Source organism: Silene latifolia, chromosome 11 (assembly GCF_048544455.1).
Source record: "Silene latifolia isolate original U9 population chromosome 11, ASM4854445v1, whole genome shotgun sequence".
NCBI classification, from domain to species: domain Eukaryota; kingdom Viridiplantae; phylum Streptophyta; class Magnoliopsida; order Caryophyllales; family Caryophyllaceae; genus Silene; species Silene latifolia.
The window spans coordinates 109,984,698-109,999,928 of record NC_133536.1 but is presented as its reverse complement, the minus strand read 5'-3'; the positions used below and the strand labels follow the sequence as shown (position 1 = coordinate 109,999,928).

At 35.4% G+C, this 15,231-nt stretch overlaps 2 protein-coding genes across 9 annotated transcripts; both read right to left on the bottom strand.

The window, feature by feature from the left end:
• Positions 1–284: 284 nt before the first annotated feature.
• Positions 285–8,233, bottom strand: LOC141611862 (AP2-like ethylene-responsive transcription factor AIL6). 5 transcript variants are annotated; one of them, XM_074430514.1, is made up of 4 exons: positions 7,786–8,233; positions 6,790–7,435; positions 6,189–6,271; positions 285–467 (listed from the first exon to the last, which is right to left on the bottom strand). In XM_074430514.1, exons 1-4 carry the CDS (start codon positions 7,925–7,927, stop codon positions 460–462), a joined length of 879 nt encoding a protein of 292 aa, XP_074286615.1. In that variant the 5' UTR covers positions 7,928–8,233; the 3' UTR covers positions 285–459. The 5 variants fall into 5 exon arrangements, with proteins under 5 accessions (XP_074286615.1, XP_074286612.1, XP_074286613.1 ...); XM_074430511.1 differs by lacking the exon at positions 285–467 and adding an exon at positions 2,714–4,533; XM_074430512.1 differs by lacking the exon at positions 285–467 and adding an exon at positions 2,714–4,510.
• A 2,634-nt stretch (positions 8,234–10,867) lies between these two features.
• On the bottom strand, positions 10,868–12,643 carry LOC141615021 (cell division control protein 6 homolog). Of its 4 annotated transcripts, XM_074433622.1 has the most exons (5): positions 11,976–12,557; positions 11,592–11,694; positions 11,405–11,464; positions 11,248–11,315; positions 10,868–11,067 (listed from the first exon to the last, which is right to left on the bottom strand). In XM_074433622.1, the coding sequence occupies exons 1-4, from the start codon at positions 12,018–12,020 to the stop codon at positions 11,263–11,265; spliced, it is 261 nt and encodes an 86-aa protein (XP_074289723.1). In that variant the 5' UTR covers positions 12,021–12,557; the 3' UTR covers positions 10,868–11,067; positions 11,248–11,262. The 4 variants fall into 4 exon arrangements, 1 of the variants encoding a protein (XP_074289723.1); XR_012529554.1 differs by having other exon boundaries at positions 11,248–11,464; positions 11,976–12,606; XR_012529555.1 differs by lacking the exon at positions 11,405–11,464 and having other exon boundaries at positions 11,248–11,339; positions 11,976–12,556.
• Positions 12,644–15,231: the final 2,588 nt, after the last annotated feature.

Sequence of the window (15,231 nt, the reverse complement as noted above, 5' to 3'; positions counted from 1 at the left end):
AAAAATATTGTCCAATAATAAGTAGGATTTTATAAGTGAAAAATGTTAATTGAATATGTAAAATATTAATCATGATACACTTAACGAAAAATAAATTAAATTTAAAATTTTAATCAGTGTGTAAAAAAAAACAGAATTTTTAAAAATAAATATTGATGTCATTGTAACACCCCCATACACAAGGTGGCTTACCAGGACCACCTAATGCATGGAAGTGCTACCATCTCGGCTACCCGAGGCAATGTATATCAAATTGACCATAAAGAAACATACTTTAGATAAATAAGTTTAACTGATTACATATCCAAAACCCGAAACGGTAAAGTAAAATACAACTGTTCTCAAAACTGTAAACCAACTAAGTGAAACTGCCATAACAAACACAGCGGATAACTAAAGACTCTTATATGTGATGACTCCATCCCCAGCTAGATCCCGCGCGTATCCAAGATATACCTACTAAACAACTGCTCACCACCCCCCGAATGGATCACCACAGTTTTTAAAACATTTAAACGGGGTCAGTTACTGCATAAACAATATAAGATAAATAACAACAGATACACCAGGTAAATATAGACATTTACAAGGAACCAATTTTGTATTACACTAATGCACAAACACTAGAAAATTATAATTTAGACTAAATCCGCTCAAACGATGAGTGTATAGGGATAAATTGGGTATTTATAGTAAAACAATTTAAGTCATTAACCTCTCATTAACTACTCATCTTATTGTTTATCACGTAGTTATCATAACCAATAAGATGAGTTCCCTATACAAACAAGAATCCTTATTCTTACCTCTCATCCACATGGTAAGTTGAACAAATCTTTTGTGAACTCCTGTTACTGAGATGTGGTTAATTAACCATTAATTGGAAGGTAAGCATTCGATCGACTATATAATGAACCCCATCGTGTGTTAAAACACTTTGTCATACGATAACCTATACGAGTAATTTCCACAATGGATTATCCCACACAGTCATAGTGCATGTTGATTCTAAATCTATGTCATTTTTACTCAATATTTCATAGAATGAACCCCATCGTGTGTTAAAACATTCTTGTATTATCGCTTGCACAAAAGATTTTTTGGTGATATTCAATTTTGTTACATGGTATAATTCCCTATACCATTTCTCTCCACCACATCGTGTGAGCGAGGTATACGGACCTATAAGATATTGAGTAATGTCACTCGACCGCCGGTCCGGGCTGCGGGTGGTGACATTTATTTTGAAAGCTTTATACTCCCTCCTATTCACCATTTTCTTCCCTATTTCCTTATTCGGATTATTCGGGTTTTCTTCCCTATTTCTTTTTTTGGGTTGATTTGTGTGGTCCAAATTAAATTACATGTGGGGTAGTATGTTTTGTGTGGTCAAAAAATTAGTTTCTTATTCCTTGTCTGCAAAAGGAAAGGGGAAGAATATAGTGAATAGGAGGGAGTATATAATTATTTTATTGCCTATTGTCTGTTTCATATCAAGTTAAGATTAAATCTCTTCTGAATAATCAACTCGGTTATCTCGGTTTCTTCGCTGGCCGTGTCGGGGCGAGTTAGCCAATACACGGTATAAGTCCGTCCGATTTTTCCTTATATTGAATTTACCCGATACATCTCGTGCGGTGTATCGGACAAATGATATTTTAAACCATGAGTGAGATTGGGCTGCAACAACTGATATGGCGACCGCTGATCGGAATCGAAATCCAGATTTATTATAATCCTCACAACAACTTCTCATGTAGCCAATTTGAATTTTGAACCTCTTTCATTATTACGTGTCAGGCTTCCCCTACGTACAGCCATGCGTTACTTTTAGCACGAGGTGTCCCAGTTTTGCTTAGTGAAAGACAATCACTGCTGAAAAATATGAGCTTAGTCTTGGTACTGTGTTCTGTTATGGTGTTATACATACCTACAGGAATTTCCTGTTATAGTAGTAATCCAGTTGGGAAGTGTATGAGCTCAAGCTCATTATTTTTTATGAAAATTAAATTTCTGCAATTCGTATTTGATGCCTGAAAATGTAAATGTCTGGCACTTTAAATGATAAGATATCTACCTCTACTTCTTGACTTAAATATGAGAAGCATGTTATACATCTTTGTTGTAGCTATAATTCAGCTTTTTAAATCTTGTTTACTTTCTTATGGTCTATTTACCTTTTTATTTAAATCATTGTGTCCAGGGCAAGGGCATTATTGTCGTGGGAAAAATATACAGTCATTAAGGGGAAGATAGTGTTTCTATGGTGGTTTTTAGGAAATAGGAACAGTATCATTAAATTTACTATTGTACTGTATGTTTTTCCTAGGATTTTAACACATGCGGTCATACAACTAACATTTTATGTCTGTCTTCCCCATCCACTTGTTCGTGGTCACTGTTGATATACTTAACTCGGGCACTTATTTAGTTTTTCGGGGGGCGCAGTGAGACTGAGTGACCTCGATGGGTAGGATTTTATAAACACAACCAACCTAGACCAACTCAAAAAATACTACCCTTGAACCCTAGCAACCAACGACCTAAGCCTAGTTTTACAACTAGCAACGACCTCAACCCTTTTCAAGTCAAGTTCCTCAACGTGTTCTGATTTGAAATTGCATGTTTTATCGAGTCTAAGCTGCGGCACCTTGCCCGTTTCAAATGTCCTTTGATCCGTCAAAGGCAACGTCCATTTACACTAAAACAAAAAAACCCCTGAACTACGATTTCATAACTCGCTAGCTCACACGTTCAAAATGAGAATGATTATAATGTCATTTCCATAAGAAAATGACTCAAGTGGATTGTGGTAATTTTATGAAAGAACTCGCTAAGCTATACAGACGGTTTACATGTGCTTTTATGAAAGAAACTGACTGTGGCGTTCATGTTTACTATCCTTTGAAAGAATAGCAACAAGGACTAATAATAAGATCTAAGTTGCCTCCAAATTATCAAGATGTAGAGGAGGACATCCACCAAGAATTCAATTCAATTACAAGAGTAAGAAATGGAAGAATTCCGTAGCTGAAAGCAAATGATGAAAGCGGCGGCAACTTCCTCGGAAAGTCCCGTCCCATTTTGAAATTGTCAAACGACAATTTCATTTTTTGTCAAAGGATAGCTCACACTGAGGCTTGGACAAGGCGAAAGTCAAAGTATACCCCAGGTCCCTCTCGACCTGAGGATTATGCGGGTCGTTTATAGTCCATTAGACTTGCGTATATAAGCTCGCCAGCCATAAGAAGAGATCATACCTGAAACTTCGTTGGGGTTGACTCTTGCTTCTGTTGCGTCGAAATGTCATGGTTGGTCATCGACCCATAAATTGCATAAATGGTGGGTTGAGCCTTATGCTTAGGCGCCTACGTATCCGTTACGGAATCAAACCCGCGTCGTAGTTCGGCAGCTGCTGACTCATGCCCAAAGTTTATCATCTGCTGGCGTTCGTCCAAAATTCATCATCTGCTGACATTTGCCCAAAATTTATCATCTGCTGGCAGTTGTCCGAAATTCATTATCTGTTGACATTTGCCCAAAATTTATCATCTGCTGGCAGTTGTCCGAATGGGACGGGACTTTCCGAGGAAGTTGCCGCCGCTTTCATCATTTGCTTTCAGCTACGGAATGAAAGATAGCTCCTCAAGAGAAATGTAGTAAATTATCCACACGGATAATTTATGAATGATGTGGTGTACATTATGATAACAAAGGATAGCTAAAGTATTATAATGGGTTAATAACCTTATCATGTGATGATTACCCTATACTACAAGTTTAATTAAAATTAACCGTCTAGCATTTGTACATTACTCAATATTTCATAGGATAAATCAGTGTGAGGATATTTTCTCAAGAGATTTTTTGGTGACTATATTTTTTATAACCTCTTGTAACATAGATAAATAAAAAGGTTATCGTAACATAGGGAACTCTTTAGCATTCGATCTATGATATTGAAGCATTCCCCAGAGATCCAATTTTTTTAGTATAGGCCATACATTCCCAATCAACTAATTAAATATTCTCATATTCCGATTTCAAAATACCACTCCTTTAACGTATCATAAAATACGGAAATCGTTAAAGGAGTGGCCTCATTTAACGATTTCCATTGCTTACCATGCCAATGAAGATTCCGTTATTCATCATAAACTTTATCTTCGTCCACAAATAGCACAAGGTATATACAAAAGGCATGCAAGTGGTATTATACTCACATCGAATTTGTAGGATTTAACATGGGTTTTTGTCAAATGAGATGTAAGAGTTTTCATGTAAAAACTCTTACATCTCATTTGACAAAAACCATTATTTTTCTTTAACAACGAGGCCATCTTATCTACACCATGCTTTCTTACTGTGCAGTTGGCCATTGACGTAGGTGATAATGCATTCATCGTTTGTAGTTGGTAGCTAGCTTCATTCCCAATATCAAGGCTTCGTATTCCGTTTCATTGTTGGTTGCCTTGAATTCACATCTTACAGCTTATGCTATCAGATCTCCCTGTGGTGATCGCAGAATTAATCCTACACCCTCTCATGAAATGAGTATAGGGAACTCATCCTCTCATGAACTTACACATAATTTAAAATGTTTTTAGACTACAAACAATGAGTTAGTGGATGAGATTTATTCTTAGACTGAAATAATCGAGTTATTAATGTCCTTCATTAATGTGCACATCCGAGGTATATGTCAAGGACATATACCTGAGAATAGAGTCCTCAACGAGCGACTGTTGGTCTGTTTTATAGTAAAACATTTGGAACTTACCGTGATTGAGGTTACTTAGATAAGATGGCCAATGAATTATACCTATTAACTGGGCAATGCCTACGTATGATTTGTAGCTATACAAAATTGGTTACGGAAAAGCGTTTTAATGTAAATATTCCAGCTAATACCAATAATAAAGTAATGGTCTTTAGGATAAATCACAAATTTATCTTTGGTTAATCCTACAAAAATGTCTATATAGCTCGAAAAGTAATTGGATTATTTCAGCTATAACTTTGCTATTATAGTCTAAAATGTTTGTAGTATTTTGAATACTTTTGGGTAAATATAGACATTATTAAACATTATTTTGAACCAAAGCCATACCTTTTTATAATAGCAAATTTTGGAATTTATGAAGATTCCAAAATTAAGGAAATTAATTTGGACCACACAAAACACCATACTTCACATAGAATTGAATTTGAACCACACAAAACTTGCCAAAAAAGGCAAGGGGAACCTACACCCGAGTCCCGACTAGCATGAAAATGAAAAGGGGAACCAACAATCGATAGGAGGAGTACACATTTCTTATCAATTCTAACATCACAATTAATTTAAGATGTTGTCCTACTCTCTTCTCACTCAAATAATCTAAAAGATTTAGGGAGTACTTTTTTCAAAACACAAATCGCTTTCCATAATCTATGTCGCTCAAACTCTTAAATTATACCTCGCCCGTGTTGGATAATCGACACTCACACATGGCATGGGTAGGACATGCGGACATTTTATTCTAGTATAGACCAAAAACACGAATTTTTTTCCATAAACTAGCCGAATCAAAACAGAGTACGAGCAACATAGCCCAAAATCCAAATTCGCAAGTGTAAACTATGTATCGTGACTTAATTTCCCGATCAAACCCATGATAGGTTAAAAGATCAAGAGTAATATCTAAATCTTAAGTTGTGACCTTTATTCGACTAATTAACCTGTTTTTCAAAAGGACGTCACCAAATGACACCGAGTTTCAGTACCGACATACCACCGTCTCGATCACATTTATTTAGACTTGAAGCGTACAATAAATATTGTATGTAATAGAATGACTCGATAGTCAATACCACATTACCACTTTGTGACGTAATCTCATTTTCTACTCATAATCCCTTGAGCAATAAGCATTCTCAAGTTTGATTTGATTAGATTAGATACTCTCTGCTAAGGTCTGGAAATATTCAGTCAAATTTAAAATGTACCCCCACATATTCAATTTATTGCATGCATCTTTCCTTTCAATCACTCACACATTTACTGAAACCATCACAAATTAATACAGCTATCATAGATCAATTAAAAACCATGGATATACTCCGTAGTAGTATTCCATCCGTCTCAATTTTTACTTACAGTTGATTAAAATACACAAATAATAAAAAGGGTAAGCATGTGAAATTACCTTGACGCCCTTTCCTAGCTTGTCCCTCCCTTCTACAGCTGTTATCCCACAGATGTGCTTCATATCTTCCAGTCCACCTATGTCTTATCCCACACACATTCACAACAAATTTCATTAATTATTCATTAAAACCCATAATCATCCGCTTAATTAACATAAACACATAAATTAAACTACACCATTGATAATTAATTACGAGTCATTTACTTAAAACCATTGTATACGTCTAATCCAAACAACATATCTAAATAGCCCGCAACAGAACCAGGATTTATAGTTACAAAATTTTCTACTCTTTCCGTATCAATCATTTATTTATTTAGTTTCAATTAAAAACTCTTAAAAAAAAAGTAGACAAAAAAAAAAAAAAAAAAAAAAAAAAAAGATTGGGAGGGAGGGTTTAACTATTTATCGAATACTTCCTCTCATCCACTCCAAAGGTAACATGGACTAAACATTTTCAAGGTTATTACCACCACTATTAACCCCAGAAATTCCGACGCGACTCACGAGCACATATAAGATCTTAAGCGAGACTAACTATACTAAACTAAACAAAACAAAAAACAAATTTTTTAATAAAGTAAATAAATAATTTTACCTAGTAACACCACGGTAAATAGAAGTTCTTTGACCAAAAGTATCAGAAATCTTCTTAACACTACTATTATTACCGTCACCCTCAACAACCACAACCACGCCATTACCCACCCCGCCACCACCGCCACTACCACTTTTCTCAAACGCTTGCAGTTGCGGAACAACCGCAAGCGATAAACTCCCACCATTCACAGCATTACTAACAGCAACATTGGCAGCGGCGGCGGTAACATAACCTTGAACCAACTCCGGTTCAATACTCTGACCAACATACTCAGCACAAGCTAACTGAGTCGACGCGGTAACTGGACCGAGTACCGAACCCGAGTCATCCACCTCGGACCCTGAGTTAGCGGAAAACGCGGTCATAGCATTGAGATCTGTGAAGTAATTGTTATGGTGTGGGTGTGAGTCGTAGAAGTAAGTGAGTTGAGATGACAAGTCTTGAGTTGTTGACTCGGTTTGTTGGTTGTTATACGACGCCGTATTGTTGTTATTGTTATTGTTGTCGCCGAAGAAATCTTCTAGTTTTGGTACGGTTGAGGGGGTGTGATTGTTGTTGTTATCTAGTGTGTGTTGATCCACAACATAGTTCGTGTACATTCCTCCCATTTCTTGTTGATTATTCGCCTTCTGATTATTCCAATCTATATAAACAAATTAATGGACGATACGAGTCAGGATTTGAACTTGGTGGACGAATACTACTTATTGTGTTACTCGAATTCGACTAACACAATAAGTAGTATCTCCATCTTATTCATTTGTTTACTTTTTAAATGATTGGGACGGAGAAAGGACGGAGTATTTTAAAGCAGTCCTGCTATTTTATTTTATGTTCCCCCATTCTTGGGTGTCATGTAACGCAGTAACGAATAGGTGCGTAGATTTTTGAAGAATGGGGAGAACCTAAAATAAAATTAAAAAATGGATAATTTACTGTTACTATGTTACATGACATTGCAATAAATTACGAGTAAGGAGAAAAAAGAAGTACCGGGAGAGTAGTATGAGTGGAGGGAGTAAGGGTGAGACAAAAGAGGAGTTTGAGGGTGAGAGTTGACGAGCATTTCCATGGGTGAAAGCGAGAACGACAGCCAGTTGTTATTATTGTTGTTTCCTGTTGCTGCTGGTGCCATTTTTCTGTCTTGTTTTTTTGTAGTGAAGTGAGAGTTGAGAGAAAAATACAAAAGATTTGGTAAAATACGGGGATTGTTTGATTAATAAAAACTCATTTTATTTAGTGAACGTTTTGGGTGCGATAAGAACGAAGAAAAGAGTGAAGAGTTTGTGTATATGATGAGAAAATTAACGAAAATGCAGGAGCATGCATCGTACTTGGCGATTAACGAAGGAAGTTTTGGGTTTTGGGGATTTTTGAGAGGAGAGAGATATGAAATGAAATGTATTGGGGAGAGTAGAGAGAAGGGAAACGAAGGAAGGAGAGGTGGAGGGATATAAGATCATCCCCAAGTAAGGGTTGCACTAATTAAGTCGCGATCCATATTTACTCTTAATCACACCTTATTTATCTTGATCCACTTTCATCCTCCAAAGCAGAAAGCCGCGACCTAGGTCACCAACCCAATTATTTCCCACTTTCCAATAATTTCAATCATTTCTCACATTCTCTACCCCATTAAGGCTCCGTTTGGCACGACACTTCAGGTAGTTTATTTGACCAAAGTAGCTTATTTGACCAAAATTTCAGCTAGCTGATTTTTTTGCAAGTGTTTGACAAGATGTTTATTTGGTCAAATAAGGTACCTGAAATGAAATGCTACATCGGGTAGCATTTTTCTACCTCTTTATTTTATAATATTAAATAATTTTTATATCCTTTTACGTCATTTTACCAAAATCAGCTACCTTTTCAGCTAGTTTGCCAAACACATTTTTATATAATTAGTTATCTTATCAACTCCTACTTTTCAACTACCTTATCAGTTACCTTTTCAGGTTTCAGTTAGCTTTTCAATTTTCAACTACCTTTTCAGTTTTGAGCTACCTTTTCAGATAGTTTTGTCAAACAGAGCCTAAACATTTTCTCATTTTTTCCAATTATCATTTAATTTATATAACTTAATTTTAGTTTTATAATTTTATAAAAAATTTAATTATAAAATAATAACTATGTACATGATAAATATTTGATCTTTAATTCGGATATTAGATAAAACAAATTAATTTAATTTAACGATCGTATTTTAACAATCTATTCAATGTAATAATCGTATATTATTTTCAACAACGTAATCGAGTCAATATCGTAGCTTTAATATTAAATAAACTCCAAAAAAAAAACTAAATTATAGTGGATATTGGATAGACCACAAAGACAAAGACACAAACCAAACTCATTCATCTTTGAAATTCCAGTTTGTTAAATACAAACTCAAACCCTTCTTTTCCCAAATTCATTCCCCCAAGCCAGATAAACAAATGATCCCCAAATAAAAAGAAATTCCCAAATAAAATTCCAAACAAACCACATCAACATCACCATCTTCATCGCATCACCATCATCGATCTTCAACATCATAGCCGATCTTCACTATCATCGATCTTTTCAATTTTCTAGGTTTCAATTTCACCCATATATCTTCATCTATCATTTTCCGTTTTTCCAAGATCTCATTTTTTCAATTTTGGCAAGTCTCATTCTTGATTTTATTGTTGATTTCTATAGTGGGTAATTTGAAATCCTTATTTTTTCAATTTAAAGGGATAGAATTTTTATTTTGTTGATGTTTATGTAATTTATTTTGTACACTTTTAAATGAATTCAAAATTGATCAAAATATATCAAAGTTAAGTTCATTTTGTAGAGAATTTAAAGATAATGCACTTTTATATATGCTCATATTTTTTTCTAATTTTGATTTAATGTGGAATTTTCAATAACTCAATTGTTAACTAGTTCTTCAATTCAAAAAAAATTTGGCAGAAATGGCGCAAAAATGGCGGAGGAAGATGGAAGGGTTGAGCTTGACCTTGTCCTTTTTATTTGTACCCAACAAACCAGAGCATGACATGTGTCGGATCACCAACCAGGTCAAGAATATCAAAAGAGATCATGGGATGACCTCTTTTGCCAACCATGTCATGCTAAATTGGAGCTTAATTTGTGATTAAGGAGACCCACCCCCCTCATGACCTAGGTCATGACCTTGCTTGGGGGTGGTCTAAGGGGAAGAGAGTAGCGGTTTAGGGTGCCAACCGGCGTGAAACCAAACAGACACGCCTCTCTCCCCTCTTCTTTCAATGTACTCAAATTCTCGGACAGATGATCTTCACTGGTTTGCGAGTGTCGTAATTTAACATGGTTTTTGCACCCGATTAAAATAAAAGGTAAATAAAAGAAGTAGTGAGGATTTAAGTTAAACGATATTAAGCAAACCAATTATGGAAAATGAGATGGCACCACCGGGGTAGTATCGTAAATTTGTTACTTATTTGGCTTTCCCTCCATCTAAATTTGAAATTCAAACTAAATAATGTTAAAGGGTAATATAGGAAGTTAACATTATTAATTAGTTGTAACAATAATAATAATTATAAATCACTAGTAGAAAAACCCCCTACGGTGGCGGTTATAAATGACCTTTTGTGGCGGTTTTTAGAGATTTAGGGTGTGTCGTTTATCGCGGCGTCGTATAAACTTTACGACGGTTGTAGGTGGTTGTACAACTGTCGATATAGCTCTCCTATAGTGGCGGTTGTTATACAAAACCGCCATCATAGACTTATATAATACGACGCTTGTTAGACAAGAACCGCCAATGTAACTCATCTATAGTGGCGGTTATCGTAAGAAAACCGCCACCATAGATATTTCAATGATCACTTTGATAACTATAGTAACGGTTTTTAACTTAAGAACCGCCACCATTGATTATCTATAGTGGCGGTTTTACTTTAGAACCGTCACTATAGCTCGTGGCGTTTCTAACTTAGAACCGCCGCCAGAAATAGGTATTTTTTTTTAAAAAAAAATTGCTACCTAAATTTCTGTAGCAACCTCCCATAAATTTGACAATCCAATATGAAAATGAACAAACAATACATACACAAGAATGTAACCAACTATCCAAAAACTTTCATATCATCGACAGAACAATAATGTCCATATTCAAAAATTTTACATCGAACTGTATAAATAATCACACACACATCTTATTTAATAGACTAATCAACATTTACTTATTCCTTAAACATTTGGCAGCCTACACCTCTTTAACATTCTTTATCTCGTCAATTGACACTCTTACTCTTAAATCTGCAATGACACAGTAAACAAATCCCATAGTAAGAAAATCAAACTAAGCATTATTAAATCAACGTCTAGCGTTACTAAAAATCAAATAATGAAAACAAGGGTACCTATATAAATATATATATATATATAAAGCAAAAACAAGATAAAAAGCTCAAAAGTTTGAATTATAGCACCACATACCACATATATTTCATGTCAAAATAAAACGAAAAAATGAATTCCTTGTCTGCAGCAGCTTGATTTCATGTCTAACATACACCCGTTAGCTCAGTCTGAACACAAGACGAACAATGACACTTGTAAAACAATAGGACTATCATGAAAGATAAGAGCTTACAGTTCAATGACTGCAATCTAGGAAGAAACCATTCAGCTAGATCTATTGCACTAGCGATTCCTGAAACAAGCCAGATGGCATGAGAATAATCTAGCATACTAAAAGAGATATGGAATATTAAAAAGCTTAGTACAAAAATGCAAGCAAATTAAAAGACTCTCAACAATGATTTATACTTCCAATATACCTATTAGGATACATCTTGAAAATGACATCAGAGTATACATAAATAGCTCGTGCAGCACTTCATCTCTCGTGACAAGGTAGTCCAGCTCACAATAATTAACAACCTGATGCAATATAAAAGGAACAGATTTAAGCATCCATTTTTAAAGGTTCGTGTACAAGATCACATGTAAGCCTCTTACAACAACAACTTCTTATCTGGCAACTACGCTTCTTGTGCATATAGATTTTGTATGTTCTTCAGGGCAGTCGTCGAACCATTGATTTTTTTTCTTTGGTTTTAAATGCTGAAGTATTTGCATATGAGAAATACATAAACATTTCATAAGAAATGTCTAACAAGAAAATTCTTACAAACAGAGTCATTTTCGATCAAGCAGCATACCTTAGAGAAGATTTCAGAAGACTTGGTTGAAGAATTACAATTCATATTCAACACATTTGGCTACTGAACATTTATCTGCTCGGAAAAAAGACGTCCAGGAATGAGCACGTGGAAGTGTAAGAAGACCTTGATGAATTAAAGGCTTTGGAGTTACGACCTTGGCGCAAAACAAAGCGAGCAAATGGTCAGTCGTAAAGCGAGTTTACATCCTAAAATCAACTGGCGATAAAAGGGTAATCAGCCAACTTATAAACTAGTCTCCATGGCATATTTGTCACAAAGATCTGAATTTCGAACAACATTCAAATCTAGAATTACTGTTAAGAATTTTATTGATTTCCTTCAAATTCAATCCTAGATACAGAAATTATAGACACATGAATTCAGGGAATGCTGCAGAATAAGCTTTTACCTCAGTACACCAACTAAACAAAGTTTGCTTAACAAATGACTAGCTTAGTGAGTTATTCTGCATTAATTCATCATAGGTTGAACCAATAGATTACGAGTCTTTGGCTCCATTAAAAGCAGAAATACTAATTCAATTCCAAAAAAGGAATCTAACTCTTACCTATCATCTCTTTAACTTTAGTTAAGACCTCTCTTATGGAAAAAAAAAATAATATGAAAATGTCTAGAATTAACCTTGTAAACATGTTTGTATGATCCAACAGTAGCTTATTACACGTTGGATCATACAAACATGCTTACAAGGTTGGATCATACAAACATGAAAATTATGACTACGTTAATTTTTGTGGATCACGGCAGACTTGTTTGAAGCTACCTCCACATACTTATCGAATGAATGGAAACCTCTTTAGAACAAATTAATTGCCGCTTACAAGGTTTGAAATGGCGATTTAGATGAAGAGGTCTCAAGTCTTCCGTATAGAATTTATACATATTGGAGGACAAAATAATATATATTAAAAGCACTACATCATTTGTTTTGATATCTCATTAACAGGCGATATATTATAATTCAAAAATCACTCAACACAAGAAGGCATCCTAACACTTAAAACGTAGTTAATAAGATGAGCATCGGAGGATGTGGTATAATACAAGGTTAACAAAAACACATAAAAGACGATAAACAATTCTTTAGCTTAGACTAAGACTATAGACCGTTTTGCTGCGTATTTGGTATTTTGGGATGTATTTTGTGCAGGTTTGGGGAAATGTCACGCATTTCGAAGAAGTAAAGACGGAAATCAAAGAGCCTACAAGAGGAAGTCCTCGATCGAGTGCATCTTTAAATAGCTAATATAAGAGAGTTGATGTTCATTGTTAAATCCATATAAGCACTTTACAAGTTTATATTAAATTTGCTATTATAAAACAATTATAATTTATGTGGTGAGTATTCCCTCGATCACCACATTCTATGATGTGTTTGAAGTCACAACCCTTCGATCACCACATTCTATGATGTGCATGATAACTTTGCTTATCCCTCGATCGAGTGCATCTTTAAATAGCTAGAAATTTTGTATTATCATACAAAGGCATATAAAAGACCTCTCTTAGATTAGTTTGTTAAATGAGGCCACTTACGCTAATGGGATTGGGATCATGATAAATACTACAAACATCATTACGGACTCTAGTTTGTTAAGTAGGACATCGATGCCCTTTACGTTATGGGATAAAGCAAAAGGGTACGATCGTGTATAAAAAAATACTCGATCGAGCCATCCATGTTAGATTCCTACAAAAATGTAATAAACAGACCGCGAAAAGACAAACGCTCGATACATCATCGGTTGAAAAGGTCTATATCATCGGTATGATTAAATTCACAAACACTTTACATTATTCAGTGAGAATATATTAATATAGACATATGTGATTTTAGGCCATAAGTTACAGGACTTCAGGAATGGCTTATTAGACTATGATAGAACACTTGAGACCATCTCATTATGAGAGTTTGTCTGTGAATTGTTCTATCAAGCGGTTGATAGGTCTTCAAAAGATTGTGTTTACTTCTAATAAACCCGGGGGTACAATGATAATCTATATTTTGAATACATTAGAACGGATTACAAACGTTTGTACACCATTCATAATTAGGTGATAAGATAAGATGGCCAAAAAGAAGTTGGATTTAAGCTATAAACTGTGTGTCATACAAAATTGGTTACTTATAGAAAAGCTGCCCGGATCTTTCATTTTTGGAGGGGCCTTATTCAACAGCAAATTACTAGACTCTTCCATAAATGAAATCGTCTCAAATTCACTCAAATTTCTCTTACGCGTCACAATATCCTTCATAAATTTAGCGTAAGTGGGTACCTGAGTAATAAGTTCGGAAAAAGGGACAGTTACCTTGAGGTTCTTCACGACGTCCACACCCTCCAAATTTTAACCATTAAGTCATAGGGTGTTAAACATAGGTTACCCTATGACTTAAATTGTTTTACTATAAATACCCAAAAGGATAGCCGGTGAAGTACGGGATGCCAAGAGAGCCAGAAACACCGCTGCCTACCGGCCAAGTCACCGTCATGGGACATGTGGTCGATGCAGCCAAACTAAAGCTATTCCTGGACCTGATGGGTGGTACGCCGGTTACCCCTGTCACGGCGACAGGGGCGGCAGCTCCTCCACAGGTGACCAGGGCCCATAAAGTGACTCCGAACAACTTGACCGGAGTAATACAAGGAGCTGAGCATGCAAGGACGCCGGCGGAGGTTGTCGGTGATGAGGTTGTTCATAGCATTGATGAAGAGGCTAGTGAAGATAGGCAGATTTGTTCAGCTAACTATTTTGATACATTCAGAAGACGACCGGGTTTTGATAAATAGAAAAGATTGATCCCACTAGGGTATGATCGCACCCATTATAAACAACAATCCAGGCTTTATAAAAGCATTATAGGTGTTCAATAAATGGTGTAGATAGGTGTTCAATAAATGGTCAAATCCTAGGAACTATAGAATTCCAAAACCCACAGGATAATCTGAGGATTTGACCTTTGAGAATTTATCACGTGAAAAATTCTATCCTGAGAATAGAGTGTACTCGATAGGGACATTCTAAGCAACGAGGGACATTCCGTTAAAAATCATAAAAACTAATTAATTTGGATTTATGAAGATAAACCTTAAAATAAATTTTCATGTTAAAAGTTTCTGGTCCTAAGTGATTTTTAGGACATTTTGGTTTATTTATGGATTTTATTGTTCATTTGGCTACCTTGCGGTCTTCAATGTATGAGCGTTGGCGAAATCAATTAACTATGACATTG

Excerpts from the sequence above, each read along its gene's own strand:
- LOC141611862 (XM_074430510.1), bottom strand. The coding sequence starts at position 7,927 with ATGGCACCAGCAGCAACAGGAAACAACAATAATAACAACTGGCTGTCG. Across the intron at positions 7,436-7,785 it reads CCACTCATACTACTCTCCCG|ATTGGAATAATCAGAAGGCG; the intron begins GTACTTCTTTTT and ends TTGTTTATATAG. Across the intron at positions 6,272-6,789 it reads ATTTACCGTGGTGTTACTAG|ACATAGGTGGACTGGAAGAT; the intron begins GTAAAATTATTT and ends GTGTGGGATAAG.
- LOC141615021 (XM_074433622.1), bottom strand. The coding sequence starts at position 12,020 with ATGAATTGTAATTCTTCAACCAAGTCTTCTGAAATCTTCTCTAAG. Across the intron at positions 11,695-11,975 it reads CTTCTGAAATCTTCTCTAAG|GTTGTTAATTATTGTGAGCT; the intron begins GTATGCTGCTTG and ends ATATTGCATCAG. Across the intron at positions 11,465-11,591 it reads TTCAAGATGTATCCTAATAG|GAATCGCTAGTGCAATAGAT; the intron begins GTATATTGGAAG and ends GGCTTGTTTCAG.